The sequence below is a fragment of the Leopardus geoffroyi genome, chromosome D4 (assembly GCF_018350155.1).
Source record: "Leopardus geoffroyi isolate Oge1 chromosome D4, O.geoffroyi_Oge1_pat1.0, whole genome shotgun sequence".
NCBI lineage: Eukaryota > Metazoa > Chordata > Mammalia > Carnivora > Felidae > Leopardus > Leopardus geoffroyi.
Window position 1 is genome coordinate 50,563,893 of NC_059342.1, and position 17,400 is coordinate 50,581,292.

At 41.3% G+C, this 17,400-nt stretch overlaps 1 protein-coding gene across 3 annotated transcripts in view; it reads left to right on the forward strand.

Moving 5' to 3' along the window:
* Positions 1–17,400, forward strand: part of TEK (TEK receptor tyrosine kinase) — a 106,262-nt gene that overhangs the window by 64,874 nt on the left and 23,988 nt on the right. For 2 of the 3 annotated variants that reach the window (XM_045470145.1, XM_045470146.1), the window contains exons 8-12: positions 492–643; positions 2,251–2,395; positions 8,065–8,226; positions 9,987–10,121; positions 14,813–15,100. In XM_045470145.1, coding sequence (XP_045326101.1) covers positions 492–643; positions 2,251–2,395; positions 8,065–8,226; positions 9,987–10,121; positions 14,813–15,100 — 882 coding nt within the window. The remainder of the gene's footprint in view (positions 1–491; positions 644–2,250; positions 2,396–8,064; positions 8,227–9,986; positions 10,122–14,812; positions 15,101–17,400) is intronic. The other variant, XM_045470148.1, reaches the window with a different exon arrangement.

A 17,400-nucleotide genomic window follows, 5' to 3' on the forward strand; every position in this document is an offset into this window, starting at 1 on the left:
CTTGGAGATTCCCAATCAATGAGACATGTCTTGTACCTCAGAACGGAGGATCAGCAAATAGGTGGGGTCATTGGCTGAGTCAATGAGAACCTAGTTTTGGGTTTTTTTTTCTTTGCTTTTGTTTTTGTTAACATTTTCTTAAAAAGTAAAAGGAGCTGAAAAGTAAGGCCAGGGGGATGTGGCCATGATAATCATTTTAATATAGAGACTGTCCATCCCAGATCCATGGAGGAGAGCAGGGCATTATGGCAGAGTGTGGACTCTGGATTCATACAGATCTGAGCTTCATTCTGGACTCAGAGCCTCAGTCTCCTCATCTGTAAAATGGGGACTACAAGAGCATACCCCCTAAAAGTGTATTATGTGATGATAAAATGATATAACATTTGCGGAGTTCTTACCTGGGGTGTAACTTGCTAAATGGTAGCTGCTTGTATTACTCTTGCTGCTGTGTTAAAGATAGATGCCACAATGCTCTTTTCTTCATGCAGGCATGCCAAGGATGGTCCCAAAGATAGAGGATTTGCCGGATCACATAGAAGTAAACAGTGGTAAATTTAATCCCATCTGCAAGGCGTCTGGCTGGCCACTCCCTGCTAATGAAGAAATGACTCTCGTGAAGCCGGATGGAACGGTGCTCCATGTAAGAGTCATTCTTAACCTGTCTCCTGACACTACTAGATGCTTTCTATGCAGTAATCCCCTCACTAAAGGCTAGATTCCACACAGGGCTTGTGTCCTCCTAAGCCAGTGTACTGTTAGCTTTGACAAAATGCCATGTCTCTGGGGAGGTAGAGCAGATTCAACACAGCCTGGCCAGAGCTATGGTGCAAGGTTGGAAATAGACCACCACAGTCTATCCAAGGCTGGCACTCATCCTGCAGAACTTTCCAACTGTGTGTGTTGAGAAGTATGTGTCAGCCTGTGCAAGGCTCGCCCCCCCGAACTATCCCCATGTTCTAACTTCTCCTATCAGGAAGAATGAGGTGGTCTTGTGGCCACCAAAGTGTGTGGCAGGGTAGGTGTGGCCCCATGAATCAGCAGGAGATTCGTGTGTTACCCCCCAGTGCTATCAGGAAATGGTGCTTTGATGACTGGTCTACTTCTACAATGCTTTTGGGAGCAAAAATTAGCAGCGTGTAAAAGAGGGGAGTTCAGCACAGTCCTTTTGACTCTAGATGAATCTGCTCCCACGTTTCCTGTTCAGAAACCGTGATCCATGGAATCCCTTGGATCTGAGGACATTCCTTGGCCCTCCTACTACTTCACTCTGCCCTTGCTGGCGCTCAGCTCTGGTTAGTGTGCTGTCATAGCAGTTCTTCTCTGCTGGGAAGGACTAAACAACTTCTCCAATATGTTTGCCTCTTTTCTCCCAACAATCCCAAATGCAGCACAGACAGGACTTCCCCAAATTTCTCTGTGTCACAAGTGATCAGAAAGTTGATGTATTTTCTTATCCAAAGATTTTGAAGTGGTTGCCTTTTTTTCTCTCAAAGATGATTGAACATCACCTTGACAATAGGGTAGATGCGAGTGACCTCTTGAGGGCAGGATAGGTAGAAAATGTGCCATTACTGGTATCGACACATCAGATGTTCTTGATTCCACTCAAAGAATTCATTAGGTAGTGAAACAAACTGACAGCTTCTTAAAATCTTGTTGGCCTTTTCACGAGTTTTTGGAAGTAAGAGCTACCATCTAGTGAGGGTCAACCATACTGTATACAACATGTTGCTAAACATTACCTGTTCCCTTTTTGTAGAAGTGGAAATTGGCTGGGTGAAGTTGAGTAATTAAGAAATTGGTGAAAAGTGACAAAGCAGGGATGTGACTTGAGGTTCATTTGTCCTCAAAGCCCTGATTTTTCCCACAACACCACACTTGACAGCTCCTCAATCATTTTAGGAAGCCATTTTGTCCTCTCACCAGCCATCTCCGTATTAAACTGGGAAGGAACAAATGTTACCAGAAGCTGTTTAAAATAATTAGATTCCTAGCTTGTAAGTGTTTACCCCACACTCCCAAACATACAAACACAACAGCAGGATCTGAGAGGGCATCTATCCAATATAAACTTTCAGGGCTACTACAATAGCTTTGGAAATATGCCAATGATTATACTAGCATTGCATTTGGTTTCTTAATCTCTCCTAGAAAACTTCTTATCAAACAATGAGGTGGGGTCAGTGTTATGGACCTTTCGTGTGTTTTGCCTCCCTAGAAGCTTTTATTTGTATTCATCCCTTCCAGCCAAAAGACTTCAACCATACGGGTCATCTGTCAGTGGCCACATTCACCATCCACCGGGTCCTCCCCCCTGACTCAGGGGTCTGGGTCTGCAGTGTGAACACAGTGGCTGGGATGGTGGAAAAGCCTTTCAACATTTCTGTTAAAGGTAAGCTCCGTTTTATAGAAGTAGAGCTTGTATCCTTTATGTATCATTGGGTGCTGCTCCAAGATAGAAATGTTATCTGAGCACTAAGATGACGTTAGGATATTTTCCAGGATAGGAAATCTTAACAACTTTTTATATGCGTGAAAATGGAAGGGAGGAATTAAGTATATGACCTGTGGAGTCACACAGCCCTGGGTTTAATTTTTGTCCCTAGTAGCCAGACACCTGTCTATAGCCCTGAGCAATTGAATTTAACCTCCGTGAGCCTATCTTTATTTGAAAATAAAGCTTAGTTTATCTATCTCTCAGGGTTACTGTGAAAATTTGTTAAATATGTAAAAACACTTGGAGTTGTGTCTGGAACAACTGTCTTATAGTGTTAATATTTCATGAAAAGTTTGACTCATTCTATTCACTATTGCACAGTATAATTTGGCAAATACTTTGAGGCTTACCCATTTATTATGAAATCCAGACTATGCTATATAATGAACATGAATGATTTCTTTCACATATTCAGCATTGTAAGTATTCTTCCTGCTCTGAATTAGTATTTCAAAATTCAAATTAATCTAAGTGGGTGTATGTACATTCTTGGCTTGAGCGGAAGAAGCAACGTGGAGGTAAATCCAAGTTAGCTTGGCTGGTATACACGGATACCACAAGGAATTTTAAATGTCAGCTTCATCTTATTAAAACGTGTTTTAAAAACGTTTATTCATTTTTGAGAGAGAGAGAGAGAGACAGAGCATGAGTGGGGGGAGGGGCAGAGGGAGAGGGAGACACAGAATCTGAAGCAGGCTCCAGGCTCCGAGCTGTCAGCACAGAGCCCGATGCAGGGCTCGAACTCACAAACCACAAGATCATGACCTGAGACAAAGTCGGATGCTTATCTGACTGAGCCACCCAGGTGCCCCAGTATTTTTTTTTTTAATTTTTTTTTTTATTAAAAAAATTTTTTTTAAATGTTGATTTATTTTTGACAGAGAGAGAGACAGAGCATGAGTGGGGGAGGGTCAGAAAGAGAGAGACACAGAATCTGAAACAGGCTCCAGGCTCTGAGCTGTCAGCACAGAGCCCGACACAGGGCTCGAACTCACAAACCGCGAGACCATAACCTGAGCCAAAGTTGGATGCTTAAATACCTGAGCCATCCAGGCGTCCCTAAATTTGTCAGTTTCTTATGAACTCATTTAGACAAAAACAGCAAACAGCTCTCTGATATGTGTTGTAGAAAGAAAAGGCACCAAGCTAAGTGCCTCACATACCTCATCTTATTTAATTTTTGTAAGAACTGTGGGTGATAGATGTTGTTATGACCACTTCACCAGTCAGAAAACAAATTCAGAGGGGTTAGTTAACTTGTGTAAGGTAGCATATCTCTTAAGAAGTAAATCTGAGTTTTGAACCTGGGTCTCCTGACTCCAAATACTCCACCATCTTTTCTAGACCATTTTATTTTCTGAGTCTGTTGTGTTAAAGATTAAGAAGCAAGATAACAAACGTTAACTTGTATTTGACCCATTTTGCTACTTGATTAGGAATCTTTGGGCTATCCCAGAGCTAATTCCCATAAATGAAATAAATGTAAATGCCCAGAACCTAATCTTTTTTTTGAAAGACCAATAACAACATTAGCCTGAATACAGACTTATACATTTGGATTCTGTACCCTGAGGATCCATGTAAACTGCCAAAGAATCTTTAATATTTTTTGGGTTACTGGAAAAAAGCCCTGATCTGTTTTATTCAGTAGAACATTCACACGATCAAAATAATTTCTTATATCTTGCGTGTTCTTGAAAGGAAGGAAATGATATGCAGACAAGACAAATTACCTTATTTTTAAGCTTGTTGGAATGTTTGCTGCCCATGGAAAATAAATAAGTCAAAAATAAACCATGTTGCTAAGATTCAGAAGAGTCAGTAGTTCTCATTTTTATTTTTTGGTGGAAGTCACAGCACACAGCATCAGTGCATAGAAGCATCTGTTTTACTAGGTTACCGATGCCTCTTCATGTCATAATTACCGATATCCATAAAATGGAAATAGCCATTAGGTAATTTAATCAGTGTCTTTAATCATAGTTTATACATAAAAAAAAAGATGCAAGGTTTTTTGCTACCAGAATACAAGTTGGTACAACCACTTTGGAAAACTGAAAATACATACTAATCATTCACATACCTATGACCTGGCAGTTCTCCTAGATACATGCTCAAAAGAAATGAGGGTGTATGTTCAAAAAGGCATCTTTAATAATGTTCAGAGCAGTTTTATTCATAATAGCCCCAAATTGAAATTAACCCAAACATCCGTCAACATCATAAAGGATACATAAATTGTAGTATATTCACATACAACGGTTTGCTAGGGTTGCCATACAAAGTTTCTCGGACTAGGTGGTTTAAACAATGGAAATTTGTTTTCTCAAGTGCTGGAGGCCAGGTGAGTGATTAAGGTTTCAGCAGAGCTGATTTTTCTCCTAAGGCCTCACTCCTTGGCTTATGAATGGCTCTCTTTTCCCTGTATTTTTCATATGGTCTTCCCTTTGTGTGTGTCCTGATTTAATCTTCTAAAGAGGACAACGGTTATATTGGATTAGGAACAGACCTAATGCCATTTTAACTTAATGACCTCTTTAAAGACCCCATCTTCAAATATATTCCAAGGTACTAGGGGTTAAGAATTCAATGTAGGATCTGTTTAAGTACATAACAGATATGCATACACATATGCATACACATAATAATTGTTTGGGGGAACACAATTCAGCTCATAACATCCTACAATGCAATATTAAATAGCAAAAAAATTAATTCCTGCAACAATACATAGACATAATATTGAGCAACAAAAATATATGCTTTATGATTCCATTTATATAAAGTTAAAAAACAGACAAACCTAATTGATAATGACAGAAGCCAGGAAAATAATTCCCTATTGACAGGGCAGGGGCACAAGAGTTCCCTTTCGGGGGGCGAGGAGGCGCTGGAAATGTACTGTGTTTCAGTCTGGGTCATGGTTACGTGGGTGTGTACCCAGGTAAAGTCCCTTGAGCTAAACACACTTAAGATTTTTGCACTTTACATTATGCATATCTCAATAAAAATTATTAAATTTTTTTAATGGTTATTTTTGAGACAGAGACAGAGCATGAGCGGGGGAGGGTCAGAGAGAGGGAGACACAGAATCTGAAGCAGGCTCCAGGCTCCGAGCTGTCAGCACAGAGCCCAATGCGGGGCTCTAACTCACGGACTGTGAGATGTCCTGAGCCGAAGTCAAATGCTTAACCGACTGAGCCACCCAGGCGTTCCTCAATAAAAATTATTAAAAGACAAAAAATAAAATGATAAATTACTAAGAGGAAGCTTTGGGGCAGTTTGTTTCATGCTTGTAAAAGTATCCCTTTTATAAGATACTGGTATTAATAGCTATAATAAAATAAGCATTTGATGGTTTAAGCAAACAGGTGGTCTTATTTGATCATACAAGGGAAGCATGACTTAATGAATGAATTTACTCACAGCAGTGCCCTCTTCTGAGAAACTGCCCTAACTAAAAACACTGGCAGAATCTGAAAGATTCTACATACATAGCATACATTCTTGGGGAGGAAAAAAACAGGTGTGCATTTTTAAGAAGGATAGGTTAGTGGAGCTACAGAACTCACTAGAAATTCAATTGACAAACATTACTCAGCACCTGGTAAACCTCCATGGTCTTTGTCCTTTCGGGGTTTAGAGTCCAGTGCAGTGTTTTACAACCTTTTTATCATTATCACCTCACCAAGGAGCCCCTTTAGAAATTTATTCCCAAACTCTCCTCCCAACACCATAAAATGTTAGTATCATGAATGTACTGCATATCTGTTTATGAACTTAGGCTCTTTCGAGGGCCACAAACCATTGTATTATCTGAGGCTTTTCCAATCATGCAAGAACCAATGTTAACCACCTTGGGGTTGCTATTTCACCCCATTGAGAATACTTGGTCTTTGAGATGGGGAGATTATTCTGGATGGTCTGGGTGGATCTACTGTAATCACATGAGTCCTTAAAAGCAGAGAATTTTTCTTAGTTATAGTCAGAGATATCACAATGGAAAAAAGAGTTGAGGAGACATGATATTGTTGTCTTTGAAGATGGAGGAAGGAGCCACGAGTCAAGGAATGTAGGTGGTTTCTAGAAGTTGGAAAGAACAAGGAAACAGAGTCTCCCCTAGAGCTCCCTTACTGCCATGCTAACACCTTGATCCTAGTCCAGTGAGACCCGTGTCTGACTTCTGACCTCCAGAACTATAAGAATAAATTTGCATTGCTCTAAGCTCGAGAGAGAGAGAGAGAAAGAGAGAGAGAGAGAGAGAGAGAGAGAGAGAGAGACCATGCATAGTCTAATAGGGAAGATCAATGTCAAATGATCACACAAAATCTCTAAGAATAATAAATTCTGAAAATTGCAATAAAGGAAAAGTGTAAGTTGTATGAAGGTGTATGACACACAAGCCTAACTGGGGTTTGGGGATGTCCCCTGTGAAGAAGTCACATCAGAGCTGATTGCTGAATGATGAGTTAAGAGGTACCAGAGAGTAGTGGGAGGTCTGGAGCACTGCTGGCAGAACAACATGTACAAAGAACCTGAGACAGAAGGGAGCTTGGTACACTGTCAGTTGGATGAACTGAAAGGTCAATGGCACTGGAGGGTACTGGGTGAGGGCAAGAGGAGGCAGGAGCTCAATTGTGCAAGGCCTGGCAGGTCATGGTATGAATCTTAGATTTTACTCTAGACATGATGGGGATCCATAGTTAGGTCTTGAGCAGGGAAGTGAGCATACTTTAAGGAGTACTTTGTGGATAATGGTTTTGAGGGGCAAGAGGAAAGCCAGGAGACCACACCACTGGCAAATGCATTGAATCTGAACAGAGAACTCTAAGGGTGATATGGCAAATGCGGGGGAGTTCTCCGGCCTTGAGACCTCAACCACCGGCCTAGTGCCAGGTTCTTGGTTTCATTGTGAGAAAGAAGTCAAGAAGGAGTCAAAGTGGAGCAGAAGACGCTTTATTGCAAAGCACAAGTACACACTGAAAGGGGATGGGTGGGGTGCAGGTACAGTCAGATACAGGGTCTGAGTCGCTTGGGTGGAGGTAGGGTTCTGCTTTTTATGGGTAGTCATAACTAGGGGATGGTATGTTCTTGTAGGGTTGTGGGAATAAGCGGGGACTTCTAAAAACTCTGCATATTATTACGCATTCTCCATGTCAGCTACTATATGCAGGCGCAGTCTGATTTTTCTCTTGTGGCTTCTCCACAGTCAAGAGGTACTAGGAGTACTCTAGTGCCCCCAATGCAGGAGTCATTCTTGGCAATTTGGAGGCTAACTGGGTCCGTGTACACGTGTGCCTTGAGCCTGAGCAACAATAGGATTCTTATGGCCGTGAGAAACCACAGAGCTATCACAGGGGTTACTCAAATGTCACATTCCGTCAGGTGTCAGACTCAGTTCCCTGTCTTTTGTTCCTCCTGCGGTTACTCAGTGTTTCCCTATTGCACTTGCCTCAAGAGGGTTTTGTTGGAAATGTAAGGGCACTCTTTCTCTACCTCCACGAAAAATGATAATCAAGCTCCAAAGTGTTCAGGACTAATCCGATTGTTGAAATTTTCTTTAGTTCTTCCAAAGCCCCTGAATGCCCCAAACGTGATTGACACTGGTCATAATTTTGCTGTCATCAACATCAGCTCTGAGCCTTACTTTGGGGATGGACCAATCAAATCCAAGAAGCTCCTATACAAACCTGTTAATCATTATGAGGCTTGGCGGCATATTCAAGGTAAGGTGTGAACAGGAAAGACTCCAGCTAAAGAAGCGGCAGTGGTAGAAAAAAAATTCCTCAAATATAGAAATCCTCTCTCCCACTCCCATTCCTCTGCCCCTGGGTAGTGGCTATAGCAGGGGGTTCCACTTGAGAGTATTCAGGACAGAGTGCATGGGTCCTGAGTTCTTGGGCTAACTTTCTGGAAATTGTGGTATACTGCAGGACACAGAACCAGGCTGTGTCCAGCATTACTATTTATATCAGTATGTCTTTCCCACACTTCTCTGGCTCATCAGTCCTCTGTTTAGCTACTCTATCTGGCTGGGTCATGGTGGAAGATACATGCTTATGCCATGAATACGGTAATAGGAAAGTCCAGGGCCTGCTGGAAAGGCAGAGAGACTATAAAATCTGAGGGGTGATTGTTGCTGATGTATTGAGTTGTTCATTCTTTTTCTCTTTTGAGACTTGCCCTGTCCTGCAGGCTCCCAACACACAGAGATTTTGAAAGGAATTTGGACCTGAAAAGTTTGGGCCATGGCAGACTAAACTGGGGGTGGGGGTGCGGTATGTGGACAAAGAGTTGCCCCTCCCCCAACTCCCTGAAGGAAAAAAAATCCCAAAATGTGATAACATGTCAACAGTTCACAGAAACAGTTACATTTATTTTGAAACACAAATTGCAGTTCTTTTTGTTCCCTGATGTGGAAATCACAGGTTGGTTTTTTTTTTAAAGCTGAACATTGTCAACTGGCTATGGTAGCACCAACTTGGTTAGAGCTCTCACTACCACACTTGTCGACAACAGGCATCCTTTAGTATCATTATGCCTGTCGGTTCCTAAAAAGGGCCCTCCACATACTCTCTGTAGGTAATTGACGACGTTTCAAGAAAGAAAACAAAAGGAGGTTTGAGCTTAATGCTAGCTGACCTATGTTAAATTAAGTCATGGCATCCTTACTGAGCGCTTCATTCTATTCTAGACTCAGCCGAAATTCAGAATCCCAGTGACACAAGGCTGATTTGCTATGTTGCTGTTTATGGTATCAATGGCTAGGTCTTATTAAAAATCAGCTTTTTTTTTTTTTTTCAATATGGTGGTACTAGTCCGTCATCACTTTCTACAAGTGGACATTCACAAAGTGTTCTAAGAACTCTTATACACAGCCCAATTCTTTTTTCTTACCAACTGGGAGTTTATCCTACAATAAGGCAATAGTTTGCAATAGCTATGGAGGACAGAGGCTGGCTAAAGCTAATAGCTAAACATGCATAAACTATTTGTTTATGGGCTCTGTTTTCAAGTACTTCAGAGCCCTTCCTGTGCAAGTAGTGTAACTATTACAAATCTGTTATCCGGTCTTTGTAAACAAACTCCCAAAGAATCTCTTCTGTTGAGAGCCTGACTGCAATCACTATGTATTTAAAAACAGTGGCAATTAAATTATTTTATATTATTGTAATTGGGATTTTCCCTCCCTTAAATCTAATTGTTATTTCATATAGTTGAGGATTTGTGTGGTTTTACTCTACAAATGAAAAGACAAATGTGGAAGTGATTAACTGGCTCAGAGACCTACATGAAATGTATACATCGTCACCTGGAAACTTCCTTTAAAAAGCCTTTTTTCCCTTATGTTAGGAATGGCTTGCCTGTTTCACTTACACATTATTTCTGAGAACCAAACACTAGTTCACATCACAATAACAACATTCCGATTTAAGCAAGGTATGAGAATGCCAACTTAAGTTTCCTGGACTTTCCCTCTTCTCAGTGACAAATGAGATTGTTACACTCAACTATTTGGAACCTCGCACAGAATACGAGCTCTGCGTGCAGCTGGTCCGGCGTGGAGAGGGCGGGGAAGGGCATCCGGGACCCGTGAGACGCTTCACCACTGCTTCTATCGGTCAGTGGAAGCAAATGGCATTTATTCCTGCGCTGGGTGGGAGCGGGGAGGAAGGGGAAAGAGGAAGGAAGACCAGGAAGGGTGGTGGTGGGCGAGTGGATGGGTGGGGGTGCAGGGGGAAGGAGTTTGCTTTTGAATGGGTGGGAAAGTGACAGGAAGGTTGACAGCTTGGAGCCAAATCGTTCTTTTATTTGGGCTGCACTCCTGGTCTATCTCCCTGGGGGAGGGTGTCTGCAGCAGTCCGGGACAGAGGAGGAAGCAGATGAGCCTTCAGGAAGGCAGGGACATCCCTTAGGAGTTGGGATTTACTTAGCAGCAACTGCTTGGTTCCTGAGTTTCACCAACAGCTTCCTGTTTCCATCTTCAGGGCCTACGCCAGACTCTTGCCACATGCATACTTCAGAAATCCCAGTTGACTTATTTTTTTTTTTTTTTTTTTTTTCAATGTTTATTTTTATTTTTGGGACAGAGAGAGACAGAGCATGAACGGGGGAGGGGCAGAGAGAGAGGGAGACACAGAATCGGAAACAGGCTCCAGGCTCTGAGCCATCAGCCCAGAGCCCGACGCGGGGCTCGAACTCACGGACCGCAAGATCGTGACCTGGCTGAAGTCGGACGCTTAACCGACTGCGCCACCCAGGCGCCCCCCAGTTGACTTATTTTTAAAACTAATTTCTAATGTTTCAAACTAATTCATGCCCGTAGTTGAAACGTCAAATAGAATGAAAGGCTGTTATCTAAAGATCAGACCCCTGTGTCACCTCCCCACCTCCGAGGGCTCCTCCCTATAGGCAGTCAGTTTCACCTCCTTAAGCTACTTCCTTTTTTTTTTTTTTTTTTTTTGAGAAAGACAGTGCAAGTGAGTGAAGGGCAGAGAGAGAGAGAGAGAGAGAGAGAGAGAGAGAGGGAGAGAGAGAGAGAAAAAGAAGTGGGACTCACCCCAAGCGGGGCTCGTATTTACCCAAAATGGGACTTGAGCTCACCTGATAGGAGATTTGAACTCACCAACGGTGAGATCATGACCTGAGCGGAAGCCAGATGCTTAACACCTGAGCCACCCAGGTGCCCAAGCTATTTCTTATTATATATACCTCAGTGGTTCTCAACATTAGTGTCCATAAGAATTACCTGGAGAGCCTGTTAAAACAGGTATCTAAGTCCCCCCCCCCCCCCCATCCAGAGTTTCCAATTCAGTAGGTTTGGGGTGGGAGTCAGGCTCAAGATTTTGCAGCTCTAAAAAGTTGGCGAGTTGTACTGGATTTTGCATATCCTCGGTCCATACGTTCTGAGTAATATAGTGATATTTTTTTGGTTGATCAATGTTAGTATCTATTGGCCTTCTATTGTGTTAATTGAGAATCCTTTGAGTCTGTGAAGCTTCCTTGATGCTAACCTAGGCTGCATCTTTCTGCTACCCAGGTACCCCTGTCAGAAACAGGGGAGTGATCCCTTGTAAAGTTTGCCTTTCTAGTGGTCCTTGGGTATAAGCATTTGTTGCTGTCTCCTGGTCAGCGCTTTATAGTTTGTAGTTCACATATATTTAATTTATATTACCTTAAGGGTAAGAATCATCTTCCCCATTTTATTGAGTGGTTACTAAGTTGATCTTCAGACTTAACATCCTTTTACTTCTTTGGTTGTTGTTGTTGTTGTTGTTATTATTATTATTATTTTAGCTAGGAGCCCAAAGACACCATTTCTTTATCCCACTTGGTCAGTTTTCCTATTTTTAGTCCAGAAGGATCTGGATTAATGAGTGTGAAACACGAAAGAACATCTAAGTCTCCTGCAGGGGTGGTGCTTCCCTTAACAGAGACTGCCCAACTTCACTCACCCTACCTGTTTCACCTCACTAGCGCCACCCTTAGAAAACCAAAGGGAAACTCCAAAGCAACTCTGGTGCTTGTAGAAGCATTGTGCAAATGAGGAACGGTTTCCTGGGAACTCAGCAGATAGCAAATACCAAAAACCATACCAGAAACTATATAAAGTAGAAGATAAAGACATCAAAGGGGCTTCTGGCTGTGGTCAGGTTGCTGCTCAAAGGCAAATGGTAGTTAATTCTCTCTCTGCCAGTACTGATGAATCAAAGGGGAAGGTCATACATAATCTGACTCAGATGGAAAGTATTTATGGAACAGATCATAAAACACTTCACAGACCCACACTGGACTGTCTTCAGTGCTCAGAACATGTTCCAGCCAGGATGTATTTAGAAGTCTCTTGGAATATTTCAAAGGAGTTCTCAGGGGTAGGTGGGGAAGGAATTCTTGATGGTTCTTCTTTTCCCATCATTTGAATCTTGCTGATGTTTGGTTTTTAATTTATCTGGCAGTTGCACTATTTATAAGTGTGTTGACTAAATGGGGAAGGCCAGAAGGCCAGGAGAGGAGGGAAGAGATCCCACTCTGAACACATGGCACATACAGGGCAGGTAGGGAGGGGTGAAGGGTAAGTCATGTTCCCGAAGGAAAGGCAAAGGGAAGTTGGTCCCAGTTACTCCCCTGTACCAGGCCTAGGCTTAGAAGGTTTAGATGTATGCTCCAAGACATCAACCCTCTGTTCTGCTTTGTCGTTACAAGCTTGCCTAGCCCCTCTGGGCGGCTTCATGGACCTTAAACCTCAGAGATGAGCCAAAGGCGTTGACATCACCTCTTTGAGTTTGTAAAGGTTATAGGGAATGATAACTATGTAGAGTAATAAATGTATTCATGTTAAATAGTTATAATAATGATTTAATTTGCAAATGCTATAGAGAGTAACTATTGCTTTAGCATAATGCCAAGTAAATTGTGGGACCTGACTGCTGGTTCTCCCTAGTATAACAAACAGCAGTCAGACTGGCTGGTGGGAGTCACTGTCCTGATGTATGGAAATAGACCCTTCTTCTCACCAAGAAGAGTTAGAACAGTGTTTCTCAACCTTCTCTCCCTTTCCTTCCCCCTCCCCCTCCTCCTTCTTCAATTATTGCCCCCTTTTTAGATATCTGTGTCCTTAAGACAAAATGTCTAAACCATTGTAATGTATAAAATGTTCTCATATCCCAGGAACCAGTTTTTGCCCCCTTAGGGGCAATAATGTCCCCACTGAGAAATCACAAGTTAGAGGATCCCTATTCTGTGTTTTACAAACACTTAATATCTGGAATTTAAAAATCAATTTACTATTATTAACTGAAAATACACAGATTCCTTCTGTGTCCATTGACACAAGACAGGAAGAGAGGGAGGAAGGAAGAAAGAAAGGAAGGGAGGGAGGGAGGGAGGGAGGAAGGAAGGAAGGAAGAAAGGAAGAAAGGAAGAAAGGAAGGAAGTAAAGTAGGTTATATTAATAGAGTCCCTGACACCTTCCAAGCATTTTCACATCCATTATCCCGTTTACTCCTCCTGAGTCTGAAAGATTGCTTTTTTTATCCTGTGTCACATGTAAACTTGGAGAACTTACGAATTTTCCCAAGCCACAAAGCATTATCTGATTCATTTCAGAACTCGTATTGTTTCCATTCAGGTACCTGTCTGGTAGCCCAGGGTCTTGGCAGGGGCAGCATGTGGTTGTAGCTGATACTTTGATGTGATCAGAGCAGGGCTGCTCCAGGCCCTGCCACCACAGCTATTATAATGTTTGAAATTCTTGCTAAGGAGAAGTAGCCCTATAACTGCTTTAAAATATGTTGCTCAAAAGCATGACAGAAACACTGAATAGTTACCTACTATCCCACAATCTTGGGAAATCTGTTTTAATTTTTAAAAAATTTTTTTAATGTTTGTTTATTTTTGAGAGAGAGAGAGAGAGAGAGAGAGGGAGGGAGAGAGGGAGGGGCAGAGAGAGAGGAAGACACAGAATTTGAAACAGGCTCCAGGCTCCAACTTAGCTACCATCTGTCAGCACAGAGGCCGACATGGGTCTCAAGCTCACAAGCCGTGAGATCCTGACCTGAGCTGAAGTTAGACTCTCAGCCGACTGAGCCACCCAGGCGCCCCTCCACATTTTAAATGTTTATCACTTGCCTCCCTGTCCTTCACCATTTGTAGACATGACTTTCACCAAGTTGCAGAGTTTTTTCTCAAGTATTATAAATATTTTATTGGCCTCCCATACTTTTCCCCATGATCTATTTTAATCCATTGGATGGCTATATCATAATTTATTAAAGCATTTTCCTATTTTGAGTATTTAGGACTGTTTGATATTTAAATAATGCTATAATGAACATCTTCATGTACATAGGTTTTTCCCTTTCTTTGAATTATTTCTCCAATATAAATCCCTGGTATGGTTAGATTATAGGGCCAAAGCATATGGTCATTCTAGGGCTATTGGAAAATATTCCCAAGTTGTTCTCTAAAGGTCTTCCTGTATTATAAGTATTAAAACTACAAATTAGAATTGTTACAAAGATTTGCAGTTTTGATAGAAAAAAAGTCTTGCATGGTTGCTAGCTTGTGTTTCTTTGATGGCTTGTGAAGTTGTATATTATTCTAGAAGCCAAGGTTGTTATGTAAAGCTGCCCTTTGGGGCTGTTTGTGCTTCACCCTCTGTAAAAATCATGGTCTAGGGGCACCTGGCTGGTTCAGTCAGTAGAGCATGTGACTGTTGATCTTGGGGTTTTAAGTTTGAGCCCCATGTTGGGTATAGAGCTTACTTGAAAATAAAATCTTTAAAAAAATCATAACCTTTCTGGTTTCTCCCAGGTCTCCCTCCTCCAAGAGGCCTTATTCTCCTACCAAAAAGTCAGACTACTCTAAATTTGACCTGGCAACCAATATTTCCAAGCTCAGAAGATGACTTTTATGTTGAAGTGGAGAGGAGGTCTGTGCAAATGAATAGTGACCAGCAGAATATCAAAGTCCCAGGCAACTTGACTTCAGTGCTACTTAACAATTTACACCCCAGGGAGCAGTACATAGTCCGAGCCAGAGTCAACACCAAGGCCCAGGGGGAATGGAGTGAAGATCTCATCGCTTGGACCCTTAGTGACAGTAAGTAACTCATGTGCCCCCAACCTTGCCTGAATGACATTTGGCTAACGCTACTTGGACTTAGCTACCATTAAGTCAAGACTGTTTGCTGGAAATCGTAAAAGGCAGTTAAGTGTGAATGGAGGCTAATTAATACCCTGCCCCAGCATACCAAATCATTTGAATAACCTGTAATGCATAAGAAATCTCCATGTTTTTGGATTTGCAATAATTCAGGCAGGACTGTGCTAAAATTTACCTTTTCTTGGTATGGAGTTATGTATTAAGTAAGTTAATAACATGAATAAGCTTTTCTAGGGTTTAATTTGTTACAGGACAGTTTTCAGGATTGTCCTCTTTCTTGGGGCGCCTGGGTGGCTCCGTCAGTTAAGTAACTGACTTTGGCTCAGGTCATGATTTCTCAGTTCATGAGTTCAACCCTCACATTGGGCTGTCTGCTGTCAGCACAGAGCCTGCTCCAGATCCTCTGTCTCTTTTTCTGATCCTCCCCAGCTTTGCTCTGTCTCTCTCTAGAAAACAAACAAACAAACAAACTAGGATTGTCCTATTTCTTTAGACACATAAATGCTGGTTACTTAGGTCTTTCCTAATCTTACAAGCCAAATACTTGACTTGAAAAATAGATCATTCTTAGGGTTCCAAAGTATATTTGAGAGTGATAAAATCGCATTTCTTTCAAAATATTCTGCAGCCCACGATTTTCTGTATTTCAGATTGATCATTTAAAATTAGTTGGGACTTCTTGGGTTTCCTGGTAGTATTGAAAATTTTTCATCATTAGGCAAAGAGTTCTCTTTTGATTCATTGCATTAGAACTATATCTGTGTGTTTTGGAGTCCTTGGGAAGATTAAATATTTCTTGGCCACACCGACTGCCACTTACGTTAGGATCTTGTGGTCCCTTGCCAATACCCGATGTCTGAGGCTCTCTTCAGCTGTGTCCTCACTTCCTCAGTACCAGGTGTAGACACTGGCTCTGTTTCTCCAGCCACTGTCTTCTGTGAGTGACATGTGAAGTCAACTGCTTTGTCAGTGTTCAGGAATTCTTCATCAGTTTGTAAAAAATTCTGTGAAATTTAAAGTTACAACATAGTACAGAGAATAGTACTTCAAACACTTACATTCCTACCACCCAGAATTAACAACTGTTAATATTTTGTCATATTTACTTTCAGCCTTTTTGTTGATTTATGGAAGTAATAACACCATCCAGACAGATCACAAGCCCCTTGGAGCATCATCCCTACTCTCATTCTATTCTCTGCTCCCCAGAGACAACCCAATTAGGAGTTTGCTGTGTATCTTTCCATTCAAGGTTGAATCAACTCAGTATGTTAATTTCATCCATAAGTGCACATATGCATACAAATCACTCTTCATCTTGCTCTTTGGAATAAACATGATTTCATCTTATCCATGTTCCTTTGTTTAGATCTGACATATCCCTTTTTAACTTCTGCATAATATTCTTTGTTATGACTGTGTCGTCTTATTTATCCATTCCCTTTGAGGTGGGCATTTAGGTTGTCTGTTTTCTTCCTTCCCAACTTCCTTCCTTCCTTTTTTTTTTTTTTTAACTATCCCAAAGAAAAATGCAATGATCATCCTTTATACATGTCTCCAGGTGCATAGGTGTGAGAGCTTTTCTAGGGAGTATGTCCAGAAGTAGAACTGAGGCTATTTTTCTCTGAAGTGGCTATTCCAAGTGGATGATGTCCAGGAATATGTGAGAGCACCATCTTCCCCACATCCAGTCCTGTATATATATCCTTTCTCTATAATACTTGATGTTGAAGACCTTTTTATTTTTCATAATCTCAAAGGTAAAAAATGGTACCCCACTGTTAATTTCAATTTTCTTTTTCTGGGTAAGTAGCAATGTTGAGCATCTTTTCATGGGCATTTGGATTTCCTCCTTTTTTTTTTGATGTATTTGTTGATACACTTTGCCCATTTTCTATTGGTTGCCTTTTCTTACTGATTTGTAAAAAGCTGTTTATATAATTTGGATACTTATTCTTATTACACACGTTGCAAATATTATTCTCATAATTTCTTTATTTTCACCTTGTCTGTGGTGACTTCTCCACAGATACTTTAAATTTTGAAGTAATGAGACCTTTCAATATTTGCCTTTATGGTTTGTACTTTTGTTTCAGAATTATCCTCTATCCCAAGGTCATGAACATATTCTCTGTATTTTTTCTAGTAGTTCTAGTTGTTTTGTATATTTGGGTCTTTAAAATTTAGGGATGTTATTTTGGTGTGTTTTTAAAAAATGTTTTATTTTAGTTTTGAAA